Below are 25,131 nucleotides of genomic sequence, written 5' to 3'. Positions count from 1 at the left end.
TGTAAGACACAGCACAAAGGAGCCATTCAGGAGCGCGGGAGGCTGATTTGGGGGCAACGCGTGCACAATCTCCTCCTTGACTTTGCGGTTCCACCGGAGGGGGGCAAAGGCACGTTGGAGCACGTGTGTGTGCATAGTTGCAGGACAGCAGCCGGACGGAAAGGACTGGGCGTGGATCTGCTGGAACCAATAGCTCTCTGACTGAACCGCTTCTGGACACAGGCCCTGAGACAGGTTTACAACGGCGCTGCTTGGAGGTCAGCATTCATTTCACCCCGGAGGAAACCGAGTCCCAAGGGGACACAGGGCTCCCCAAGAGCACGCCGTCAGGAGGCGGTGCTTGCAGCCGAATGTTCGGAGTGCAGGCCAGTGCTAGGTACATTTCTCACCTTCACACGCACTCGGACACGCGCGTCTCAGACAGAAAGGATCCACCTGACAGCCAGCACTTCCGTACAGATGTAACAGGGAAGTCACGGGCCCTTTTGAGAATCTGATAAAAGTTAGGACCCTCTCCCCAGAGTTAATACTCAGAAAGCTGCGCAATTCCCGTGGTGGGGAGGGAGGGGGACCACAGACCTCCTGGAGCCCGTCTATTCATCAGATCTGCTCTAATTGGAACCTGGATAGCAATGTAAAGAAAACCAGACGGATTCGGGAGAAGCAAGAGGGGGCGTCCCTCCTCCCTCTAAACAGCAGTGGAGTTTCATCTCAGGGAACGGGAGGGCCTTCCAGAAAGTCCGGGAGAGGGGTGCGGTGCCCGGTTTGTGCCCCTCTCCCCCAGTCGGCTCTTCCTCCCACCCCCGGACCCACACTCGACAAGTCAGCCTCGGTGTTTGGCTGCAGAGGGCTTGAAAAGGGACTGCGAACGCCCAAAGCCTGGACGGCGGGCAGGGGGCAGCGCACAATGGCTTTTCCTTTAAAATTTTCTTTAAATCGTCAGCTCCCGAGCCTAACGCTTCGACCCCTCCTCTCCTGGCCTTTGCGCCCACCTCCCAGCGCGCTCCGGGGCTCGCGGGCCCTCTTCCCCCTCCTCCACCTTCAACCCAGCGGCTTCACCCGACCCTCGGCCTCCAGCCCCGCCTCCGTCGCCGCGGGGTTTCACCCGCAGCCCCGTGAAATCTGCATAGTGACCGCCCCTCGAGGAGATCATTGGTGCAGCCCCTGCCCGTCGTGGCCGATGATTGGTGAGTCGCCCCGGGTTATTTGCATGCCGGTGGCGGCGGGGTACCCAGCTGTGCGGGCCGCCGGCGCCGCGCAGAAGTTTGCCGAGCGCTTTCTCGCCGGCTGGTCCCGGACTCGCGCGGCGCCGCGAGCCGCCTCCTCCTTCTGCCGCCGCCCTGTTCTCCCGGGATTCCTTCTCTGCGGAGGACAGACGCTCTGCTGGCGGGAGGCTGAGGTGGACCAGGGGGAGTGCCGAGGAGGAGCGGCGAGGGCCGTTCCAGTGACAGCTTCGCGTCGGACGCTGGGCGCGTGGGGCCCCGGCCGCCGAGAATCTCGCCCACCTTCCCGCGGCCTCCGGGCGGGCGATGTGGCCGCCGAGAGGAAGGAGGGCGCCCCGGAGAGCCTAGAGCCTGTTCCTGCCCACTTGGGGAAGGGAGCATGGAGTTGTGAGCTCCCCTCGCTCGGCGAGGCCGCCGGTGGCAGGCTCCCCATGGCCGGGACGTATAGCTCCACTCTGAAGACGCTGGAGGACTTGACCTTGGACTCCGGGTATGGGGCCGGGGACTCGTGCCGCTCACTCAGCCTCTCGTCCTCCAAGTCCAACTCGCAGGCGCTCAACTCTTCGGCGCAGCAGCACCGCGGGGTGGCCTGGTGGTGCTACTCCGGCTCCATGAACAGCCGCCACAACAGCTGGGACACGGTGAACACGGTGCTGCCCGAGGACCCCGAAGTGGCCGACCTCTTCTCGCGCTGCCCTCGCCTCCCCGAGCTGGAGGAGTTCCCCTGGACGGAGGGAGACGTGGCCCGGGTGCTTCGCAAAGGCGCTGGCGGCCGGCGGCTGCCCCTGTTCTCCGCCGAGGCGGTGCGGCGCCTGGCCGGGCTGCTCCGCAGGGCGCTCATCCGCGTGGCCCGCGAGGCGCAGCGCCTGAGCGTGCTGCACGCCGCGCACCCGCTTCGAGGTGCAGAGCGCCGTGCGCCTGGTGCACAGCTGGGCGCTGGCCGAGAGCTGCGCGCTGGCCGCGGCTCAGGCGCTGTCACTGTACGCGCAGCGAGCGGCGACGGGCTGCGCCGGGGCAAGTCACGCGCTGTGGCCCTACCTCTCGGTGGGCCGCTTCTTCCGTTGGATGGTGGACACCCGCATCTCCGTGCGCATCCACGAGTACGCGGCCATCTCGCTCACGGCGTGCATGGAGAACCTGGTGGAGGAGATCCGGGCCAGGGTGCTGGCCAGCCAGAGCCCCGATGGTGGAGGGGCCGGGGGCGGGGAGGTGTCCGCTGAGGCCCTGGAGATGGTCATCAACAACGACGCCGAGCTCTGGGGCGTCCTGCAGCCCTATGAACATCTCATCTGCGGCAAGAACGCCAACGGTAAGTGTGCGGGCCTCGGCCGTGGACGGATGGTAGAGAATTCCCGCTCTGGGCTTCCTAGGGCAAAGCTGGTGGGTGTGCCAGGACCTGGAAGAAAACGTTTGTTCTGAGGGTGGAGTCCATCAAATGGCTCTTGCCAAAGATAGTTCTTCGGGGACCGGCTTCTGGAGGATAAAGTTGAGGTCGATGTACAGCATCCTGTTCCTCGCGGCGTTGTCACTATGTGGGTGCTGTTTACGGATTGAGGCTCTTGACCAAGCCATTCTCGAACCTCTCTTACCGCGAAGCTGCCTGCCCCGCCACTCTTTGCCTTGCTTGACTGGATGTATAGTGGTCTTTCCCCAACAGCAGAGCAGATGGACTGTGGCTCTGACCCTGGATCTCTCCAGCCCAATAGCAGCAGCCAGAGAGGGTCCAAACTCAAGACCTGAGCTTGGATAAGTGGAATGGGAGGAAGCATGCAGGAAACCCAGGATCAGGTGCAGCTGACTTGGGCTTTGCAGGCTTGAAGGATACACTTCAGGCCTCCTCCTGGAAGGCGGAGAAGTAGTGTTGGGTTCTTAACTGTGCTCAGTGTTGTATTCAATGCACAACCTTATGGGCTTTCCTAGAAGAAATGATGACCCAGTAAACTAGGTTATGGGAAAGAGGTGTGGGGGATGGGCAGCTGCATGATGTGGAGTCTGAGAAGGGAACCACACTGGGCAGTTGCATTTCTCTGAAGGATGACAAGGCTTCAGTGCAAAGGGTGGAAGGGAAGCATTTGACCTTCTCCCTGGTAAGGTTAGGGTGTGACATACATTTAACAGCAAACTGCCTACCAGACTCCAATTTCAGAAGTCAGCAAACCATAAATTATTTAGGATGGTACTATGGCTAGACATCCTTGCAATCTGATTGGAAGGCCATTTTGGGAACAGCCTTCGGTGGTAAACAAGTAGTCCGTGGAAGAGGCCAGATGGGTGCTGAAAAGGAATAAAGGAAGTCAAATTTAATCGTGGTTGAACATCAAAATAGCTAAAATTTAAAGTGAGCACTTAACAGTATGTCAGTCATATTCTTAGCACTTTATACATTAACTCAAGAAATCCTAGCAACCTAATTAGGTAGGTGCTCTCTTGTATGATCCTCAGTATACTGATGGGGAAACCAAGTGAAGCAGTTTACCCAAGATTACACAGATATTAAGTGACAAAGCTGGAATTGGAACCTGGGCAGGCTCCAGAGTTCAGGCTTCTAGCCATCAGAGAAGAGGAAACAGCTTCATTTTTGTGAGTCCAGTTCCAAGGAGGGCAGCCGACATGTAAGGCCTCATTTTGAAAATAGTTTGTATGTAGCAGCACGGCTTTGCTTAGCCCTTCCTAGGTTTGGGTTTTCATTCTGGCGCCACCAAAGAAAATGCGTGGAAAGGAAGAGTATTTGCCTTTTAATTTCCCTTCTCTCAGGTCAGAGTTGAGATCAGCCCAGAGTCTGTGTTGATGATGTCACAGCTGATAATTGTGCTGTGCCTTCTGAGTTTGTGGTATTAACACCGGGAACATGAGCTCCAGGAGAGGAAGTGGAGGGCAGGGGGATTTCCACCCACCATCATTGCCCAGGGGAGAGTCCTATACTTTGGGCCGAGGGGGAGGCCCAGACTGAGCTCAAGGAAAGCTCCCTAGGAGAAAAGACGGAGGCCCCAAGCCTATAAACCAGACTAGAACAAAAACGGAACACTAAGTGCCAAACAGAACCCAAAAATGCCCCTCAGGCACAGCTGGTGCCCAGCAGGTAGAGGAACTTATCAGTTTTTCCAACTGCAAATTGAAGCTCGAAAGAACAGCTGCCTCTCCCGGGTCCCCTGAAAATGCAGAGTAGCCAGAAATCTCTAGAACACGGGTGTCTTCCACTAAAGGGCTTATCCCAAAGCGCCGTTTCTTATCTAGGGTCATCACTCCTTGGGATTTTTTTTGCAGGATGAGTTTTTGACCCTCCTCCCTTACGCCAAACAATCCTTCTCAAGCCGTGGTCGTCAAGACAGCAGGACTCCACGTGACAGACAGCAGAGCTCCCTAGATGTTCAGAGCAAGCGTCTCCCTCTGAGCCTTCTCTGGTCTCCTGGGAAGTCTCTTGCAGGCAAGGTGACTATTCGCTTCCACTTAGGAACACGGATGCTCATCTTTTATACATGAGATCCTGCTGGTGGCCTCCGTAAACAATTACTAGGCGGATTTATGAAGTCTGTTTAGACAAAGTGAACTGAATGTTTGGTAGAGGAGCGGTGAATTACTTATGCCTGAAAGCGGACTTCAGAGGGAAGCAGAAATTGCTCAGGGAAGGAATGGGAGAGCCAAACCTTTGTCACACTGAAGCCCAAGGCCGGCACGATTACCGTTCACACAGCTGAAGTCCAAGGGCGAAGTGGCTACATCTGGGAGGAGGGCGCCGGTTCGTGTTCTTGTCCTGCTGGTCTTCCCTTTCAATTATATCTTTATTGTTGTCGTGCCTGCTAATTATACAGCATGGGCACATGCATTTGACTCAGCTATATGGGGCTCTTAAACTTTTAATGTCTTCCAACTAGGAATTTAAGGGCCCTAATCCATCTACTCCTGGCCATTACTCAGAGTGCTGGGCAAATATGGTTTTGCTCAGCCCGTGATGGATGATAAAAGTTCTGTAGTGTTTATACAACATGATCTCAGCCTCATAGAGCAGCAGGAGTTTATATCACCTGTTCATTTGGTATTGATGTCCGTATTCCCAGGGCAGTGTCATTAAGGGATATCTCCATGGCTTCCTTATGGGAGGTAGAGAAACCACTTAAATAGGATAGTATTTATAAGCACGGGGCTGGCAGAAAATAGAAGCTTCTCTGGTTCACTGCCCCCCCTCCTCCCTGCCTGCTCTTTCCTATCCCTGTGTGTAAGTTTGATACTGAGACTCACTCCTGGGTTTCTTCTTGGCGGTTTGTCTTACGCAGCTTTCATGAGTGTTCAGAACATTTGAGAAAATCCTCTTCAGTTCCAAGACTGTATGTGAAATGAGAGGATTTCGCTGAGAACGTTCTTACTCCAAACCAGGAAGTGCACAAGAGTAGCCCCATCACAGAGCTAAGGAGTGCAGACTCCGGAGTCACAGGGTTTGGAGCTCACCTCTGCTGTTTAGAAGAGTGACCCGGGGCGTATTTCTTAACCATTGTCATCTGTAAAATGGGGGGGTAATAACAGCACCTAACTCGTAAGGTTGGTATGAGGATTGGGTGAGATCATAGATTTAAAGATCTTCGCACATAGTAAATGCTCAGTAAATGGTAGCAGTTCATTCAACAAATATTTACTGAGCACTGACCCTGTGCCCACCGCTGTTAAAAGTGCTGTGGATTAAGTGGAGAAGAGGGAGGGGAGGGCCCGCCTCTCATGAAGCTTATAAACCAGTGACAAATAGGGATTTACCCTTAGTAGTAAATGTTATTAAAAACAAAGCAAGGTAATGGGATAGCGTGACTAGAGCTAATCTGAATGACAGCCAAGCAGGGCCTCTGTGGCGTGTTCCTAGTAATAGTGTATCGATACCACTGCTGTCGAAAAATTTCTAGGCAAAATACGGTGACTGGGGACTTTTCTGAATTATTCAGTTTTTTTTTTTTTTTTTATCATCTGAGGCAAGACCCAACAATCTCATTTACAGCCAAGAAATACAAGGGCTGCCTCTACAGCAGGGATGTGCTGTTCTCCGGTAGGATGCAGCTAGCACGGAGATTATAAGCAGATTTCCCTGAGATCATCAACGAAGGGGGCGAGGGCTAATTGAGCCGCTGGTTGCTATTTCATCAGTTTCCACACCTGGGTAGTCTGAGGGAGGAAGGCAGCTTCTCTTGGACTATTTTATTGAAGCCAAGGGAGCTGGTAAAACTGAAACAAAGCAAGCTTTGGAAATGAAAACCTATTTTTCCCCCCGTGAATGCCTGAGAAGTGCAACCCAGCCTCAAGTAGTTAGAGGAACAAGGTGGAGTTGTTCTGCTTTTTCCAGAAGGCTTTACCTGACTCCTCCACAGCCGCTCCTCGACATTTCCGCGGCGCCCAGACCATATGCTCATATCATTTCCTGCTCGGGTCTGTCTCTCCCACCCAGCTGTGAGCTCGTCGTCCCCCCGGTGCCCCGCATGGCTTCTGACGCATCGCAGGTGCTCTGTATGTACTTGTCAGGCAAATAAATGATTCCACCACATAGATGTTTAATTCCAGAAAGGTGATTTGAGATCCTTTGACACCATGGAAAAACCTTCCCCCTTCTATACCATGGCAGAGAATTTCAAGGTCTTGAACAGAGGCAGCGTTTTGGGGATTCCCCACTCTTAGGGACATCATTCAACTCTTTGATACCCTAATTTCTCACAGGGGTCCCAAGGCCAGGTGTGATGAGTAAATGTAAATGGTGGGGTTTCATTTGTATGTCAGAGGTGTATAGGAGATTCCTTCAGGGTGCAGTACCCAAAGTGGGGGTGTCACAGCAAAAGTCTAATAGGCAGCAGATAAATCCACAGGAGGACTGAGTTGAGAGACGGAGGCAGCCGGTTGCCCTAAGAATAGCAACCCCACCCCGCCCTTGCCCACAGAGCTGCCCCAGAGGGCGAGCTCGGTTGATGACTATTGCTCAGAAGAGGTTCCACCACCCCCCCTCCCCCCGCCTCCAATCTGAGAAGGAACTAAAGCGATCGACAGCCAAGACGCTCCTGGGGTGCGTGAGCGACACCTAAGTTCCAAACAAGCCAGAGACACCTTGCTCCTAATCCTCAGGTTGGTCCTTACCCGCCCACTGTCAGTGTCTGGCCTTTGCCAGACAGGACAGGGGTGGACGCCTTGGCCTGTCTCCACACTTCGACACTCTGTGCAGCACCTTAAACATTTTTCCTCCGTGATCTTACTGGCTCCCCATAAAAATCCATGGAATAGAACTGCCCTTTCCCAGAATTCACAGCGAGGTCCCAGCCGTGCCAGGACCAAGTCCTGTATTGCTCAAGCCTTAGGCCTGTGCTTTTCCTGTGAAGAGTTACAGAAATAAAGGTGTGAGGAACAGGTCAGCATGTGACCCTCACCACCAAACTCTTAGCGACCAAAGTATTTATTATAGATTTTGTTTGTAGGTGGCCTGCTGTGTCCGGGCCCCCTAAATGCATTAGGCCGGTGACTCTTCATAACCAGTGGTGAAATCCAGACCTGGACCAGCCCCCAAAGGAGTCCGCGTGACTCTGTCGTGTGCAGAGCGTGCTCTGCAAGCACATTGATCTCAGCAGCCGTGAGCGCTGCTCCGGAGGGGGCAGGGAGCCCTGCTGCCCGGGGAGGGCCTTGCAAGTGTCAGCTGCTTGATCAGTCAGCCCAGCTGAATGGAAAAGCTGTGGCCTCCACTGCCAAACTCTTACAAGGCTGAGTCAGTTCAGGGAAGGAGGAAACCCAGTAGGAAAGGCACCCCAAGGGAGCCTGTGTTTAGGCCACTGGCCTCCGGGAGCTCAGCTCACTGGCTCTGGAGTTGGCAGAAAAGCCTTTATGATTTCTTGAGTCGGTGCAGTCTTCACAGGGCGAAATCTCAGTGCTGGGAGCCCGCGGAGAAAAGCAGCCCCCCAGCAAGCCCTGAAATGCTTTGGCTTTGAAGTCTGAGTTGGGGCCCACATTGCTTTGCCTCCAGTAAGTTGCTCCAAGTCTCCGTTGATCTACAGTAAAACGAGGGGCTGGTTCTTCTGTGTGGGGCGCTGCACGTGGTGCAGAGTCGGGGCTCCCGGGATGGCCGAGCTGCTGGGTTCCGCGAGAAGAGCATCACGCAGTGTTGGACTGCCTGGTGTCCTTCCTGGCGCCTTACTTGTGAGCTGTGTGACCCTGGGCAAGTTAACTTCGGTGCCTCAGTTTCTTTCTCTGTAACAGGATTTTTCAAACCTTGTCACTGTGGACATGTTGGACTGGATAATTTTGCTGTGGGGGCAGTCCTGTGCGTCCTGGGATGGTTAGTAGCATCCGGGCCTCTACCCACTAGATGCTAGAAGCATCCCCCACACCCTCTGCTGCCGGCCATGACCATCAAAAATGTCTCCAGACATTGCCAGATGTCCCTTGGGGGGCAAAACCACCACTGACTGAGAAGTGCTGCTCTCTCGTAGGGCTGAAAACGGTACCCACCTTGTAGGATGATTATGAGGATTTAATGGAAGCCTCTGTAAGGAACTTTGTACTCTGGCACATAAAATATTAATTCTAATTATTGCTGTATTTTTTGCAGACTCGTGTTGCATGTGCTGGTCATGTTTGCTTTTGCCGTAGTGGGAGTCTCCCGGGCAGGGGAAGATCGTGACCCAAATCCCAGGGTGACGAGGTTGAGTCACAAGGCTTTCCTTGGTGACTAATAGGTAGAAGGAAGTTAGAGAATCTGGAAAAAGCACCTTGCACCCTGCTCAGTTATGGCTCGATTGTCCCCCAGATGAAGATGAAGCCGGCCGGCAGGGGGCAGCGAGATCGGACCCCTCGCCCCTTGCTCCTGCCCACCCCTGTGCCAAGGACAGTGGCAGTGCGCACGCAAAGCTCCGGGCCCCAGGGAGCAATTCCACTGTGGACATTGGACCCCGCTCATTGCAGCTGCCAGGTCCTGAGCCATGGACAGCAGGTGTTTCGTGTTTTGCTGGCCTGCCATGTAAACATACTTTGTGGTCTTCTTGCTTGTTTAAAAAAAAAAAGGCCTAAATGGTTTTGCAGCTTTGGCGATGTGTTTGGAGCCACGTGCCGAACTGGGAGGAGAAGCTGAGGGAGCACAGCCCAAGTACGCCGAGAAATGCCACGCCGGCCTCATTAACCGGCTGCTTCCTGAGAGCCAGCGGCAGACAAGGCAATGGAGACAAGTTGGAGGAGGGCAAGAATTGGTCTTACCTGACGCAGCGTCTAGTAGGGAAAGCAAGGCACACACCCGGATCCTTACAAGGAAGTCCGGGGTCGCTGGCTTGGGTTGGCAAGGCGGTGCGGATTGCTCTCCCTCAGCTGTCCCGCTTCTCCTCCCAAGCCCTTCTGGGAGGTGGATGTCACGTCTGCCCTGTAGATGGGGACCTGGACGCTCTTGGTGGAGAGAGAGCTCAAAGGGGAGAGAGAGGAGGCCTGGCTGGCTGGGAGGGAGGGAAGCAGGGCTGCTTTGTGATGATGTGGTATCGGGCCCAGTGGGATTTGGGCAGGCAGGGCAGGGGAGGCAGTGCGGAGAGCACACAGGCTTCCAGAGGGAGCGAACGATGTGCGCAAAGACCTGGAAGCCGAAGTGTGTGTGTTGGAGAACAGCAGGCAACCCTGTTTGGCCAGCAGTTTCAGATGCAGAACGGGGAGAGCAGGGCAGATAACACAGCAAAGAGGGACAACTTTCCCACATCTTTTATCCAGATGTTAAGAAGCCTGCCAGAGTGCAGGAAGAGAGCTTTCCAATACTCGTTTTTATAATTCAGAAATCAAGTGTGTCTGGTCCCCCAGCGCATCTTAACCACAGCCCCAGACCTCCTGTTACCCCTCTTGTTGATTGAAAGCTTGGCCTCAGCAGTGCCCCCCTGTCCGTTGTCCTAGCAGTACAAGGAATGCGGGAAGGCTGAGCAAGCAGACCTGGGCTGAGAGGGCATGAAGAACACGGCTTCCATCAACCTTGCTTCTCTCATTCCACTTGGCTTCAGACTCAGCGTTTCTTCCCAGGGCCCGGAGCGGAGCATGTCAGGCCAAAGCAGTCCCAGTACCAAACCAAGGTCAGGGCTGACAGACTCGTTAAATGAGGCCGTTGGGTTGACTCTGGCCCAGGCAGCGCTCTCAAATCCTGGAAGTGGAGAGGGACACAATGCAGGACGAGATATTTTCTTCGGTTATGAGTCTGACTTGATATGTTCAGTTTCCAGTTTAGCATTGATCATTTTGGAAACCAGTAGATCAATTCTCAGAGACGTTTAGTCACCTTGCAATTCTTGGTGAAGGTATTTCCAGAGCATTGATAATAAAGATTTCAGTCTTGTTAAATGTTTGATCTGGTGTAACCACCCTATCCCTCCGCGCCATCTGGATTGGACTCCCTAGGGTCCAGTTGAATTCCACTGACAATAATAAAATGTGATAGATCATCAATGGCCTAGCTAATAATCTGTTGTTAGTCCTTTCCCTGATCCCAGTGAAGGAATTTTCTTGTCACTTGAAAAAGGTCTCATGAATGAAATACATATACAAACACACACACACACACAGTCATTTGTGGTTAATGACTTGGGGTCCTTGAGATGAGGAGAAGGGGGTGTGTGCAGGTCCGTGATGGGAAAATTAAGTAGGGAAACTGAACTTGGCAGTACCAGATAGACAAGATTAGGGTGGGGAGAGATTAGATTGGACCTCAAAGAGGGCAAGACAAACCTTTCCATGCATGAAAACCATCCCTGAAACTGAGGCCAAGCTTTTATTAAAAATTAAAAAAAATTATTTTTTAGTTTGTGTCTTTTAAAATATGAAAATCCGCATTTTCTGTGAGGAGAGCTGTTAATAAACACAAGCTGAAGCTCACACACCAAGCAACTATATTTGCACAAGCATCTAGGACGATCCAGTTCAAAGAGCAGAGGGTTTGGAACCAGAAAATTCTGTGTTGGAGTGTGGCCCCTCCATGACCTGGAGTGAATCACTATCTTCTTGGCTTTCTGTTGCTTTATCTGTGGTGTGAAGAGGTCGGGCTAGATCCTCCAAGGGCCCTTCTGTCTCTGATGTTTCTAGACCCCACAAGGACACTGTGAAATCATTTTCCTGAGGTCAAGCCCTGTGATTAGTATCCTTGGGAAAGAAACAGCCCGGCATGGAGCTGGACGAGCTCTCTGGAGACCTGGCTGGGTAGTAGGACTAAACACCATCCTTTTCCATACTGGGATTAACTGCGATGACGGTATTAGAGATTTCACCACCACGACCACCACCCCTCCCGCCCCCGTATCGGACGGAGAAGTTCTGTGTCCTCCTGGCCGACCCAGCACTTCAGTGCTCAACAGCTGCGTCCAGCCCCTGGCGGGCCAGCACTGTGGTGGGATCGGCTCCCTCCGAGGTGACTTCATGCAGCCGGTGTTTGAGGCCCGCCTACCCAGACTTGGGTATTTATAGCAGGGGAGCAGCTAGGGGAAAAAAAATTAAATACGCTACACCCGTCTTTATACTATGTGGGACAGAGACAGGCATTGTGAGGAATTTAGAAAGCAAGGCTGTATAATCCAGCAAGATATTTTTAAATGCTGTTTGTTGCAGTTGGCAGGGCCGGTTTTTCAAAGAGGAGGGAAAGTAAGAATAAGTGGGGATGACAGGCTGCCAGCAACTCCAAGCACTGAGACGCAGATCTCAACGGTCCAAGGTGTGTGGGTTCTGAACCCCAGTTTACCTCACAGTCACAAAGTTAGAGCAGGGCTTGGGAAGGTCACCTTGAGAGGCTCTGCGAATGGGGCGGCTTATTCACCCTCTTCCCCACCAGCCCATCCACCAGACGAATCCCCATGTTGAGAAATGAATAAGATGTTCTGAAGGAGGCAGAACATACGGCCCCCAAAGCTGCTTCTGTGAAAACCATGGGCCTGGTGCTGCGTCGTGAGCTCGTCTCAGAGCTGGGTAGATCCGTTGTGCACCAGCACACACTTCGGCAGCAAGTTGCTTGCAGCTGTTCTTCTGCATAGAACCCTCCCGGGCCGAGCCGGGCAGGCCACAGTGACGCTGGGACCCAGTGCAGTAGCAGGTGAGCACGCTCCACGGCGCTGCCTCTGAAAAGGCTGCGTGGTGAGCCCCACCCGTCTAGTGGGTGCTTGCAAAGTATCCTGGGAGAGACCTGTGCGCGCTCCGCCGTGTTGGTCTTTGAGGAGACAGATGGTGGTCACGGGGGCTGGGGCTGGGGGTTGGGAGCACGGGAGAGGCCAAGAGTTCGGGTTGGGGTACGTCCGTCCACTTGCTCATCCGACACATATTTACTGAGGGCTTACTGTGCGCCGGGCATGCTTCCAGGTCTGCTGATAGAGCCCCGGGGGGGACAGGAGGGTGCAGGCCTGGGGGAGAAGGAGGAAGCGTAAGAGCATGCGGCAGGAATCCCAGTGAGGCCAGCCAGGCTGGAGCTGAGGACCCGGGCGGGGGAAACGGCAAGTGTCTGGTGGGCGCCGGGAAGCGGGTGTGGCTGGGCTGGGGCGAGTGTGGGGCAGCAGGCCACGTCGGAGGGGGTGCGGGTGGAGAGCCAGTGGAGGGGTGGTGAGCCAGGTCGGGCCTCATAGGCCATTGGGTGGCACTTTGGCTTTTAATTCAGAGTCTGTTGGGAGCACTGGAGGGACTTCTGCACAGAAATGACCCCATGTGATTTGTACTTTAACGAGATCAGCCCTCTGCTAGGCTGGAAAGGGAGCGCAGCAGGGAGGACGGAGCAGAAGCAGGCCAGTGGGAGGCTTTACAGGCAGGCAGGCCAGACGGGGCGGTGGCTTGGATTGGGAGTCAGCATGGAGGTTATGCGTGTATTTTGAAGTTAGAGCCAATGGGATACGTCAACAGCTTGGATGTGTGAAGGGTGAGAGAGGAATCGGTAGGGCACCAAGGTTTATGCTCTAAGCACCTGAAAGAAGGGAGTAGCCATTGCTTCGAATGGGAACAGCTGTGTGTGGAAGATGCCGGATGGAGCCAGAGGTCTGCATGGGAGTTCGGTGGCTTGCTCCACACTTCTAGATAGAGCTATCGAGAAGGAGGTTGGCCTCCAGATCTCCTCGAATGCCTTTAATCATATGATGGATTGAAACATTGCCCTCCTTTGTCTGACCGGCTAGTGGGCACTGTCCAGCAGGGTCAGATCAGGCCTCAGGCAGGAGAGACTTATTTTCAGCCTTATAATTCCACAGTTGATGGCCTTAAGGGCCCCTGAAGTTTGCTTTCCAGCTTCTTCAGGGGCAGCCCGCAGCCTTTAATGAAGATCGTCCCCTCTGTTGTTTCCTGCCATTAACATGGGATCTGTTTAATTAGGTCCAGTTGTTGTGTGGATTGCTCTGACTTTGTGCATGTATCTGTTGGTCCTTGGAAAGTGACGCTCCATTTCAGGCCGCTTGGGGTTCGTGGAGGTCAAATCTGGGTCAGGAATGTAGCTGAGAGAGAACCTTCTTGGGTGCTTTGAGAAGGTGGAGGGGGCTCTGGAACAGTCTGAGACAGGCCCTGGGAGTGTCGGAGTGCTTGTTAGATGGCGTGGTCCCCTGCTCCTCAGGAGGGGCATGCCAGTGCAGGGTGGCCGAGGGATGGAACATCAAAGAGTCACCACTGCCTGACTGCCCCCTGGTCTCTGAGCCTCAGTTTCCCTCTCCTGTTTAATGGGTATTTATCATGGTTCCTATCTCAGAGGGTTGTTTCAGTGGCTCTTGACCCTGGATTCACATTAGAATCCCTTGGAGAACTTTAAGTGCTTGTACACACACACACACACACACACACACACACACACACACACACACCTGTGTAAGTGTGTGTCTTAAGGCCCCACCTCCAGGAATTCTGATGTAAATGTCCTGGAGTGGGGCCCAGACCATGTGGGTAAGGTTCCTGGGAAGTCTGGTGCTCCGTGAGCGCTCAGACATCAGCTGTTATTGGTGGTAAAAGAATCATTGTTCTGGAGTGCTCATTTCTGCCCCACCCAGGATGGTGACTTTCCTTCACTTCGTTGCTATGCTGCTTTGGCTCACTCATCTGGAAGGATCACCAGAGAACACCCAAGAGAAGCTTGAATTGTTAGGGTTGCATGGAAAGGGCCGAGTTAGATCTAGAATGGTAGCAGCAAGATATAACAAAGTTATTTATCCCATTAGTAAATGAGGTGGGTACTATTTTATTCCATCTTTGACTAGAGGAAACTGAGTCACAGAGAGGTTGTCCCAAGGTCGTGCAGCTAATAAGAAGTAGAGATTGTAATCGAACCCAGGCAGCCTGCCTCCAGCTTCTCTACCCTTCCTAGCCAGTGAAGCCAAGAGACTGAATTCTTGACTCAGACCCCCAGCACATTCCTACCATGTGTGGAGCCTTCCAAAGTACCAGGCCCTAGGCCATGCACTTCCCTGTATCCTACCATGTCATTCTTAAAATCATGCGGTGAGGTATGTCTTCTTCTTACCCCCATTCCAACAGCAGAAGCAAATGAGACTCAGAGAAGTGCAAGGGCCATAGCTGGTGGATGACACAGCAGGGCTCAAACCCAGGCCTGTCGGGTTCCAGAGTCCCCGTTGGCCCTGCTGCCTCTCTCCTTGGGAGCGGCCTGGGTGGGGAGGAAGCACAGGCAGTGATTTCCTGAGCAGGGAAAGGAACGGGTTGGTCCAAGAGGCCAAGAGGAACTGAAGCAAGGCCAGAGCATCCTCGCTGCTTCTGAACCATGGAGCCATGTAGGTGCCTTAAAACAGTGACCTCGCTCGGCGGGGTGGCCAGGCGGACAGGCCGGAGGGCTGTGGTTGGAGGTGTTTGTTTCTCTGCATGTTTAAAGAGCTCTCCTGCCAAGCTCATTGCTTCTCATCTGTTGCTGTGAATGAAATAACCTCTGAGAGATTGTATGTGTGGGTTGCTTAAAATAGTTCAAGAGGAAGAATGTTTGGAAGCTTTTAGCTCCCTGAGTCTATTTCCTCTTGATTTATGACACCTTAGAGAGTACTGGGCCTCTTCTTGTTTATTCTTCTGGCTTTTCCTTTCTACCATATTTTAGCCCTTTTGTCACCGTAAACCAAAGGAGTTGGTCCCCAGAAAAAGTGACCACCTCTCCTAAGTAATTTAATGGGGGTAGGGGGCTACACATTTAATGTTTTCTTTCAAAAGGAGAAGGAAAAAATGAGGCGAGGCCGTTTGTTTTGGAAACAGTCATTTCTCTCCTCCAGCTGCGAAAGTTCCCAGATCACAGTGATGGTGTTTGCTCTGGGGTGAGAAGAATTTATGTTATTTTATTCATTCGCACTAAGGCCTGCCCTGGAAGCGTGCGTGGTGCCCAGGAGGGCTGCGCGGTGGGGGAGAGGAGTGGCTCTGTTCTGGACGCAGCCACTAACCATGTGAGGCTTATTTAAATGGAAATTTAGGAAAAATTCAATGAGATTAAAAAAATCACTTCCTCAGTCACACAAGGCACCTTTCTAGTGCCCACTTGTCGCCTGAGGCTGGTGGCCATTATATTGGACAAGGCAGATTCGAGGCCTCTCCATCATCACAGGCAATTCTGTGGGACACGTGGCCATTAGAGTGGGTCATTGGTCGGTCACTTGGGGCCAGCTCTCTGGGTTTTCCCAGGCCTCAAAATTTTAACTCTTCTCCAGCCTCTCTAAAGCTCTCTGTTTGCAGAAACAAGAAGATTCATGGAAGTGGAGATGAAGGCCATTGATTCTTGTGGCTCTAACCTCTGGACCCTTGACATGAGGTCAGGTTTTATGGTTTCCAAGCTGCGTGGCCTAGGCAAGTCACTTAGCCTCTCTGAAGTGGTTTCCTTGTCAGTGAAAGGGTGGTTTAAAGATACCTTGAGATTTTGTAAGAATTAAACAAAATGAAGAGATAGGTGTGAAACACATTAAAATGCTTGACACGGAGTGAGAACACACACGTGCTACAAAGTTTTGTGCATTTTCTCACCGCAGCCACACAGTATCCTTCGGAGGTAGATATTGTTGCCATTCCCCGGTGGTGAGACAGGAAGCAGGCTCCCCCGGTTCCAAGGCTGCCACCTCTCCTGCTGCTCCTACCGCTGAGTCGGAAGACTTGAACTTGAGCTCCAGAGTTCTCCAAGCCTCTTCTTCCTTCCTGGGCTGGTTGATGGGCCCCTTGTCAGAAGTCAGAGACTGTTTGTTTGAATTAAAAGCCCTTCTGAATGCACGTTCTTTTAGGAACTGCCCGTCCTCCACCATTGGAGGTGAGCTCTTTTCAGAGGCGTTTTGCCTAAAGCTGGCCCATCGGTATCCACCAGGAGAGCCACTGCTGCCAGAACCCATGGCTCCCTAGAACTTGACCTTTACCCAAGAGGTTAAGATTTTTAGTGCTTCGCAGGGCCTGGGGTCCTTTCGCATCCTTTGCCAAGAGGACTGAGCCCAAGAGAAGCCTTGTTCTGGAATCTGGGAGGGAGGTGGCTTTGAAAGGAGTGTCCTTTGAGAACAGTAGGACCAAGAGAGGCCTCTCTGATGGGTAGAGGCGTCTGAGAGGATATTTGCTCACTCTGGGGGCCTGGGTTCAAACACCAACTCCATTACTCACTTGCCCAGATCGTACAGCTCATTATGGAACCTTTCTGTGCCTCAATTTTACCATCTGTAAAATGGGGACAATCCTAGAACCTACCTGTCAGGGTTTTTCTGAGGATTAAATGGGGCGATGCAAAGCCAAGCCCCCAGCCTCATGCCTGGCACATAGCAGCCACCAGGCGTGCACCGCTGGCCATCCTCGCGGTTGCTGCCTCTGGGCAATGGCATTTGGCATGCTTTCACTTCCCGTGATGCTCGTGTCTTCTACTTGAGGGTGTGTTATCTGTCTGGTCAGAAGCAGTGACACAGAGTCTGTCCGCTCTCCCAATGAATGGCTAGGTTGAGTTTGCGTATCTTGAGCCTCCACGTGGTCTTTTCTCTTCCTCCTCTTTCTTCTTTCTGGAGGACGGTGTGGGTAAAGAGCGTGACTCTGTGCAGTGGGCATGTCAGGTCCTCACGTGGTAACCACTAGCCTGCTTCCCTCCTGCTGGTTTGGCCTGGGTGACCGGCACCGCCCCGCCAAACAGTGTAATCAGAGCCAGGTTTGTGCTATAGGATTAATTTGTGGTGAGAAATACCCTTATAGTTATACAATTGCCACTCGTCTGCCCACATCCAGAATGCGCTAAATCTGCTGCTTGTAATGAAAGCCAAATAACTTGGAACCGTATGGAGGGAATCGAGTAATTTTCACCACAATTGTTACAAGAAATGGATTTAAATAAGGGGACTTCAAATGCCACTGAGGGTGGTGATATCCCTACTTTCTTTCTACGGATGGTTCTACCGAGGGAGGCACCCCTTTCAAACAAACGCTTCTAAGGGAAGAAGCGAAGGACATGTGGCCAGGATATTGCATTATCATGATGTCATTTGTGTAACTTGGGCCCCCCGTGGGCCCTCCCAGGCTGACCAAACCCTTGTCCTTTGGCTTCCCTGGCACTGACAAATCACTCATGGTTAATCAGTAACTCGGACCCTTCTTGGCAAATAGTCACTTTGCTAGTTATCTGTGCCAGCATCTCCTCCATTACTGGGGGGGCCCTCAAATGTCAAAAGATCCCAGTGAGGTGTGTGTGTGTGTGTCTGTCTGTGTACTCGTAGCATGAGCCTGCACATACCCCTGCCATCCTAAAATGTAGGCAGTTCTTACATCAGTCATTTCTTCTGGGCCCTACCTTGGACATAGTAAGTAAGAACCTGGAAAACTAGGGCCAAAACGTGTATTTTCTAAATGCCCCTCAGGTAATTCAAGTTTGTGAATCCATCCTCTCTTGGAGATGGGTTTTGACTTCTAGACACCTTCCAGAATATGCATCGGGCAAAGGACCCTTCGAGAGAGAGAGGAGGCATGTGTGGCTGGTCTGTTGGGGGGGTCTCTGCACAGTGGGGTGAAGACTGTGGTTGGGTGGCTGAGCAGGAAGAGGTAGGGAAGGGCATTGCTGACATTTATTGGTTGCTCTGTTGTTCAGTCCTCTTCACCACACTCTGAGGTGGTGAGAAGCCAGGCTGATGTTCGCCGAGTGCCTGCTATGACATGGGGCAAGATTCCAAGTGGTTTGCATGGATTATATCACAGAATCCCCTGCCCCCCTATAAAGTAGAGGTACTATTTATCTTCCCGTTCCAGATGAGGAAGCTGAGGCAGAGAGACAATTAAAATGACTTGGCCAAGGTCACACACACACACACACACACACACACACACACACAGAGACCAGAGAGTTCTCAGACTTCAAAGCCCATGGCTTCCATTGCTGGAAGCTGACTGGAATTTTAATCACAATCCTTAGGCCATTGGGAGTGGGTCAAATAAGAATTCTGTATTCTAAATAGAATGGGAGATTTTCCAGAAGGATATGCCATGCCATCTTTCCTCACAACACTGCCCTGTGGTCCTGCAGCCCTGGCTTTCGGAGCCTGGTTCTTTCTGTCTGCAGACCCGGGTCCCTGACTGAGACCAGCCATCAGTAAACTCTGCCGGTCATCGCTGAGCCTGTCTGTGTTTTAGTCTGCTTTTTCTCTTCCTCCTCGTCCCCCTTCCTCCTTCCCTGCCCGGCCCCTGCATGCAGCTCTTCTCCTGGGACCCAGGCCTAGAGTCAGCGCCTTCCTCAATAAATAAAGAAATCCGGATCTGGGAGTGGGGCAGTCACCGCCCAGGGTGCAAACTCCACACAGGCCTCGCAGCCACTGTCCCACTTCATCACTGGTACTCAAACGGTTGTCCTTGGCTGCAGCCTGAGACCCAGACAGCTTTGTAACTGAGGCTGCAGACGTGCAGCTGGACCACCTGGGTTGAAAGCCTGGGTCCGCTGCTTCCTTGATGAGCTCCTTCATATCTCCAAGCCTCAGTTTGCCTGTAAAGTGGAGATGATACCAGCCCCCCCCCATGGTAATTGCAGGGAGTAAGTGAATTACACTTTATAAAGTGCTTAAAATAATAGCTGTCATGTAAGTGTCTGGTCTGTTACCGTTACCATGATGATCGTGAGGACAACGGTGACTATTGGGCGTGGAGATGGGGGGCTTTGGTGACCCTTCCCACAGTATGATGAGGGCACCCACTCCTATGTGAGCACATCCTGAGTATTACCGTGGAAAAGATCAAAGGCTTTAGAGGCAAATCTGGCTTTAATCCCAGCTAAGCTGATTTTTTTTTTTTTAATGTGAGGTTGGGAAAGCTCCAGAGCCTGTTTGATTTGTTTTGTTTTTTAGTCTATAAAATGGGATGACAGCAGCACCTGCCTTGTAATGTTGTAAAGGTGAAAGGCAAAAACACAAGCAAAGCATGGGCTTAGCTGGCAATGAATGAATTGGGAAGAAAAATAGGAGTTGAATGAACCGTAACAATATAAGAGGTGAAAATAAAAATCAGCCTCAAAAGATTACATATGGCATGATACAGTGTAAAGTTAAAAACAAAGCTTTTAAGTGAAAAAGTAATGGAGGGGCACATCACGGGCACAACGAACACCGCGTAAACACTCTCTTGAGCGTGGGTGGTGAACACGGACGGTGTTTATGTCCTGTGTGGGGAGGGGGGACCCGGTGGCTGCCACGCGGAGGGTTGTCAAGGCTCTAGCTTTGTCTTGGAGGTGAGTTCACATTATTACAACTAAATAAACATGGTCATGAACCAGGGATTACAATACATCCAATTTGTGCATCGAAGTTAAGAACTTAGTGGGTTCTCAGTAGGTGGTAACTCATTATCCCATGAACCACCTGGACCACACCCTAGGCCCCCACGACCACCCTCTGAGATGGCCTGTCGTCTGTGCACAATGCCGCGAGAACCATGCCTTCCCACCTCCGGCCGCAGGGGCTTCCACGTGCGGAGTGTGCAGGAGTAGGGGTATCTCCGCTGCCTCGCTCCTTGGGTTTGTTGCAGGTCTTGGCATCAGCTCCGGTGTGTGTCTAACACAGTCGAACAAAGACAGGGCTGTTTTTTGTCCTAGCTGTGCCAGATATAAAGGCTTTCATTAGAATCACTTTAGGAGCATTCATGTTCGCCAGGAGATTTTCTTTCCAAGGGAAGGCAATGTTTGGGTTGGATCTGATGGTGTTTGTCTTGGTAGGATCTTAGACCTCTCTGCTTTCATTGCCACCATCAAGCATCCTGACCTTTGCCTATGGCTTTTCTTTACCCGTGGTTCCTTCCTTTAACAGAAAGGGGAAGCGTGGAGGGCATTGGAGACACCCTAGTCCTTGCCGCCTGGTCATGGCATCTGGGTCTAAATGATCCTTCTGCCCTGCCACCCGTTGAATTGGACGAAGGAGAGGAGAGAAGAGTATAGGTTTTGGAATTAGGGAGACCTAGGTTCATTTTTCGGGATCTTCACCATGTCATTTGAGGCACAGGCATTATTTGGTTTTCCTTATTTTAAATTGAGGGGCATAAAGTGTGGATTCCTAAATTCCATTCAGCTTGATGAAATTTTACCCAGGTGGTCAGCTGTGTAATCGACCCAGGTGAAGGTCAAGATCTAAAATTCTCCCACCCCAGGAATTGCCCTCCTGGTCCTTCTCTGCCTGTACCCACCCCACCCCCAACCCCGAGTAGCCAGTGTCCTGACTTTTGTCACCATCCATTCGTCTTGCCTGTTCTGGAACTTTTAGGGGTGGGATCATCATCAAACCTTTCTGATCCCCATTTTTGTTTTTTTGTTTTTGGGGGGTTTTTTTGAAAGCGAAATTGTAGTACTTGTAGGGTTAAGAGAATCAAATGAGACACCATGTGTAAAGTCATTAGTAAAATATGTGTAAAACAGTTAACACTTCATCAGGTAAAGCTGTTTATTGTTGACTGTCGACAATGGTGGACTTCCGAGTCTTTGCCTGTGTCTCCCCCAGAGACGCAGGCCTCTCCCCTGTGCGCTCGCTGCAAGACCTGCTTCCTGTGCCCTGCATGCCCTTCCATGCCCTGTGACCTGCTGAGCACCCTTCCGAGATGGTTCCATCTGTGGTTTTCAGGGTTTCTTACTGAATAAGGCAGAGGAAATGGGCAGGAAAGCAGAGTTATGCAGCTTTTGCCTCTTTTTTTCCCCCCCCAAAGAGGGTCTGTTTGTTCTATTAGCAGAATCAACAGAGGCATTGCTGGACTGACTCCCCTGAGTGGGGGTTCCGTGGATGCTGCTTTTGCTGAAATGCCAGGAGTTGCGGTCATTGTGAGGTTTCAGAAGCAGCGGGAGGGGCCATCAGTTTGAGTTCCTCAAAAACAACAAGCAAAAGAGTCTTCTGTGTTTGCCTGAAATTCTAGAATCGTAATTCAATTCCTTAGGTCAAGGGGATGTACTAACTAATATCCTGAGTTTGGGCGGGGGGGGGGGAGTGCATTCGGTTTTCTTGGTGTATGATACTGTGTGACCTGAACCCGAATGGTTTTTATCCTGTCCTTCCTGTGGGTAGGTCTTCATGAGGGAGGAGGTGGAACCGTGTGGTTGGTGGGCAGCAGCAAACGAACAGAGGGCAAAGGGAGGCCATGAAGGCAGAATCCCTGAATTCGTGATGAGGTTCTGGGCCAGGTCTGCCCACGAGACATCGTATGCACATTTAAAGAACATTAAGTCTTGTATCAAAGTACAGGTGATAAGTTCCAGGTCCTGCTCTTCAGGGCCAAGCATCCAGTCAGGGAGCAGGAATTAAAGAGATATTTGTAACACAGTCTGCTAGATGCTGTGCTTGGAAGACCACGGCCCCTGATCCAGATTGGGGGTGCAGGGTTATCACAGTCCTAGAGCTGGTGTCATTTGCGCGGAGATCAGAAAGATAAATAGAGGGTAAGCCTCAGATGTCTAAAACACACGGCCCCCATCAGGGTATCCTTGGGACTCTCACGAAATACATTTCCAAGGATAACTTCCGTCCACCCCATGAAGGAGATTTTGGTTTTACTGAACTGCTTGATGCTTTAGCTGGTGGCAGGACCATTGATAATTGTTTCCCTCAGCAACCTTGTAGCCTCTCTACCCTGGGCCATGAATGGAGTGTTGAATACACAGGCCCTCTGATTCTGCAAGAGATTTTCACTTCCCTGCGTGGTGGGTGAGACAGGCTGGGTGGGGAGATCCATTTATAAACTGAATACTTTATTAGTAAGAGTTTATGAGCAAGAGACTAGCCTGCCACAGAACCAGTAGAGGGATGTGTTTGTGATGGAAGAAGATACCCGCTTGGCATCCCTCACGTGGCCAGTCATCGCATGTGGGGCCGGGATGCCAGATTTCTGCAGTTACCATGGGACCCAGACTTAGACAGGAAATCATGGTAGGATGGGAAAGAGTCCAAAATACACACGGCTGGTATACAGGCTGCAGTTAGAAAAGAGAGTGAGAGAACAATCTATCTATTTTCCTTCACGAGTAGTGCAAAATCAAATGGGGTTGTTTTTCCACGACTCCTTACATTTTATGGACCTGATTTTCAAGCTTTAAGTTTTTCCATATTAAGCAATCCTTGGGTTATTTGAAGTGACCCTTTTGTATGTTTGTGGAAAGCACTTCTTGGACTGGTTATGTGTTTTTTAAAGCTCCCACACTAAAAAACAGTGTCCCTTCAGCCTGGGGGGGACTTTTTTCTCCAGAGCCTGGAAGGAATATCTTTTTGGTTTTGCCACAGCTGTCTCTTTCCTGCGAGCGGCCCCTGTGAAACCCCACACTGCCTCATTTTACGGGATGTGCCAGTGGAAGATAGGAGGGGTCTGCCGTCAGGCAGCACTCCTCACGGCTGGGTTTCTTGGAAATCTCTGCCGCCAAGTCCAGCAACTGAAGTTTCTCATTCATAAAGAAGCACCTTTTCATCCTGCCCATGAAGTTGTTAAAAGAAATAGAGAAATCAGGAAGGGGATCTTGCCTGTACTTTTGCAGATGTCGCTCTGGAAAAGTGCAGAACGGGCCAGACTGTTCACAGCTTGGGAACAGTTCCAGGCCTCCAGAGGAACATTTAACAGGTCGCTACTGATAGAGCTTTCCATGAACTGCCCTGATCTGTTTCTTGGGGAGTGAGCTAAACTGTTGATGCAATGACAATGACAGCATGGGGTTCGCACCCCTGTGCCCCATTGACAGCTAGCTGTCTCTCTCTCTGCTGAATCAGGTATGATGGATCGCTTGAAGTCATTTCACTGGGTTGATTGCCCTCACCCCACACTATGACATTCTAACCACCAACAGTTTAGGAGTGAGGTGAGGGCAATACTCACTAAATGGGGACAGCACCTTACGGTTTTTACAAAGTCCTTCCACGTTCTGCCTCATTTGATCTCCATTACAGCTAACATTTATTGAGCCTTTACTCTGGACCAGCTACATTGCTGAACACTTTAGAAACTTCACCGTGTTTAATCCTTAAAACAACCCCACATGGTAACACTCTGTTTCTGTTTTACAGACGTGGAAACTGGCCCGGAGAGATTAAGCCTGTGACCTAAGATCACATAGCTAGTTGAGGGCAGACCGGGGATTTGAACCCAAATCTACCGAACTCAAAGCCCATGTTGTTCAGTGCCATGGGGGTAGTGCCTCTCATTTTCCCTGTGTTCCAGGCAGATGGCTTCATTCTCTTATTAGAAGGAATCGAGGGTATGTTTGAGGTCCCAGGGACAATGAGTGACCCGACTGCGGCCAGATGTTGGGTCTCCTGAGGGACCCGTACTTTGTCATTACCCAAGACCTATTAACCTGAGCAGTATTATCTAAGTGAGGTCACCAGCATTTTTTTTATAAAGATTTTATTTATTTAGTTATTTATTAGAGAAAGAGCATGAGCAGCAGGGAGAGGGAGAGAGAATCCGAAGCAGACTCTGCACTGGGCGCAGAGCCTCATGTAGGACTCGATCCCATGACCCCGAGATCATGACCCGAGCCGAAACCAAGAGTCCAATGTTTAACTGACTGAGCCCCCCAGGCGTCCCAGGTGGCCGCATTTCTAAGTCAGCAGCCACTTGCTCAGAGGTGGCCAGCCCTGTGCCCATTCTTCCGGGCGGCCAGATGGGAAGAATTCTGGGGATCCAGTGCAGCGCTCTCCCACTCCAAGTTTTCTGAAGCTGAGAAGCCATCAAGTTGCTACTTCCAAGTACACTTCTGTTTAAAACTGCTGTGTCAGGACTCTGTACATTGCAGACACATTTCAAGCTGATTCAAGAAGAAGGACCTACACTGGCCTATTTAAAAGTCCTGAAGTAAGGTTGGCTTCAGGGTGCTTTGATTCAGGGGCTCAGGGGATCGTTTGCTCCCTCCTCTTGATGCTGCTTCTTGGGTGGCTCCGTTATCCATCAGCTTTTTTCCTTGTGATTATAAGCTACCTGCAGCGGCCTCAGCTTTAAAGCCTCATAGCAAACGGGACAAGGCCGTTTGCTTGCCTGGCAGCTCCAGCGAAAACCCTGGATCGGAGTCTCATTGGCCCTGAGTGGCCTGAGGTCGTAGGCCCACCGTTGAACCAATCGCTGTAGTCCATTGCGCACGTGCAGTTCCACGCTGGAAGGGAGGGCCGGGAGCCCTGCTGGTCACGGAACCGTAAGGGAGCTCTGGGTAGAAGAGAGAAGGACGGATGCCGTGGAGACAAGGCGCTGGGGGACCTGGGAGGTGGGGGGGAGGGCGGTAGGCTGGGCGATCCGGGGGGAAAAGTCAGATGGAAAAGCCAGTTTTATGGAGAAACACATCTGCCACGTTAGGCTAGGCAAGGGTACCTTTTTTATTTGAAGAGAGCTTCCACAGACCATTAGTGCAAATGCGAAGCTCACAAGTGTCTTTTTGTTGCAACTATTAGAGCAATTTATTCTACATTATATTCACCGGCTTCAGTGTACGTTTGTTCCATGTAACCTTTCCTCTCTGGAAGAAGGGCACTTCGGAGTGCGTCTTCGAGAGCCACGTCATAGGTTTGAGGGA

General features: G+C 51.7%; 1 protein-coding gene across 1 annotated transcript in view; it reads left to right on the top strand.

The window, feature by feature from the left end:
* Positions 1-25,131, top strand: part of ABTB2 (ankyrin repeat and BTB domain containing 2) — a 176,454-nt gene that overhangs the window by 1,271 nt on the left and 150,052 nt on the right. Inside the window, exon 2 of the mRNA XM_040638940.1 lies at positions 2,433-2,532. Within this exon, the coding sequence (XP_040494874.1) occupies positions 2,433-2,532 (100 nt within the window). The remainder of the gene's footprint in view (positions 1-2,432; positions 2,533-25,131) is intronic.

This window comes from Ursus maritimus, unplaced genomic scaffold (genome assembly GCF_017311325.1).
Source record: "Ursus maritimus isolate PB19 unplaced genomic scaffold, ASM1731132v1 scaffold_23, whole genome shotgun sequence".
Lineage (NCBI taxonomy): Eukaryota > Metazoa > Chordata > Mammalia > Carnivora > Ursidae > Ursus > Ursus maritimus.
Note: the sequence above shows the minus strand (reverse complement) of the source record. Positions and strands in the feature narration are given on the sequence as shown.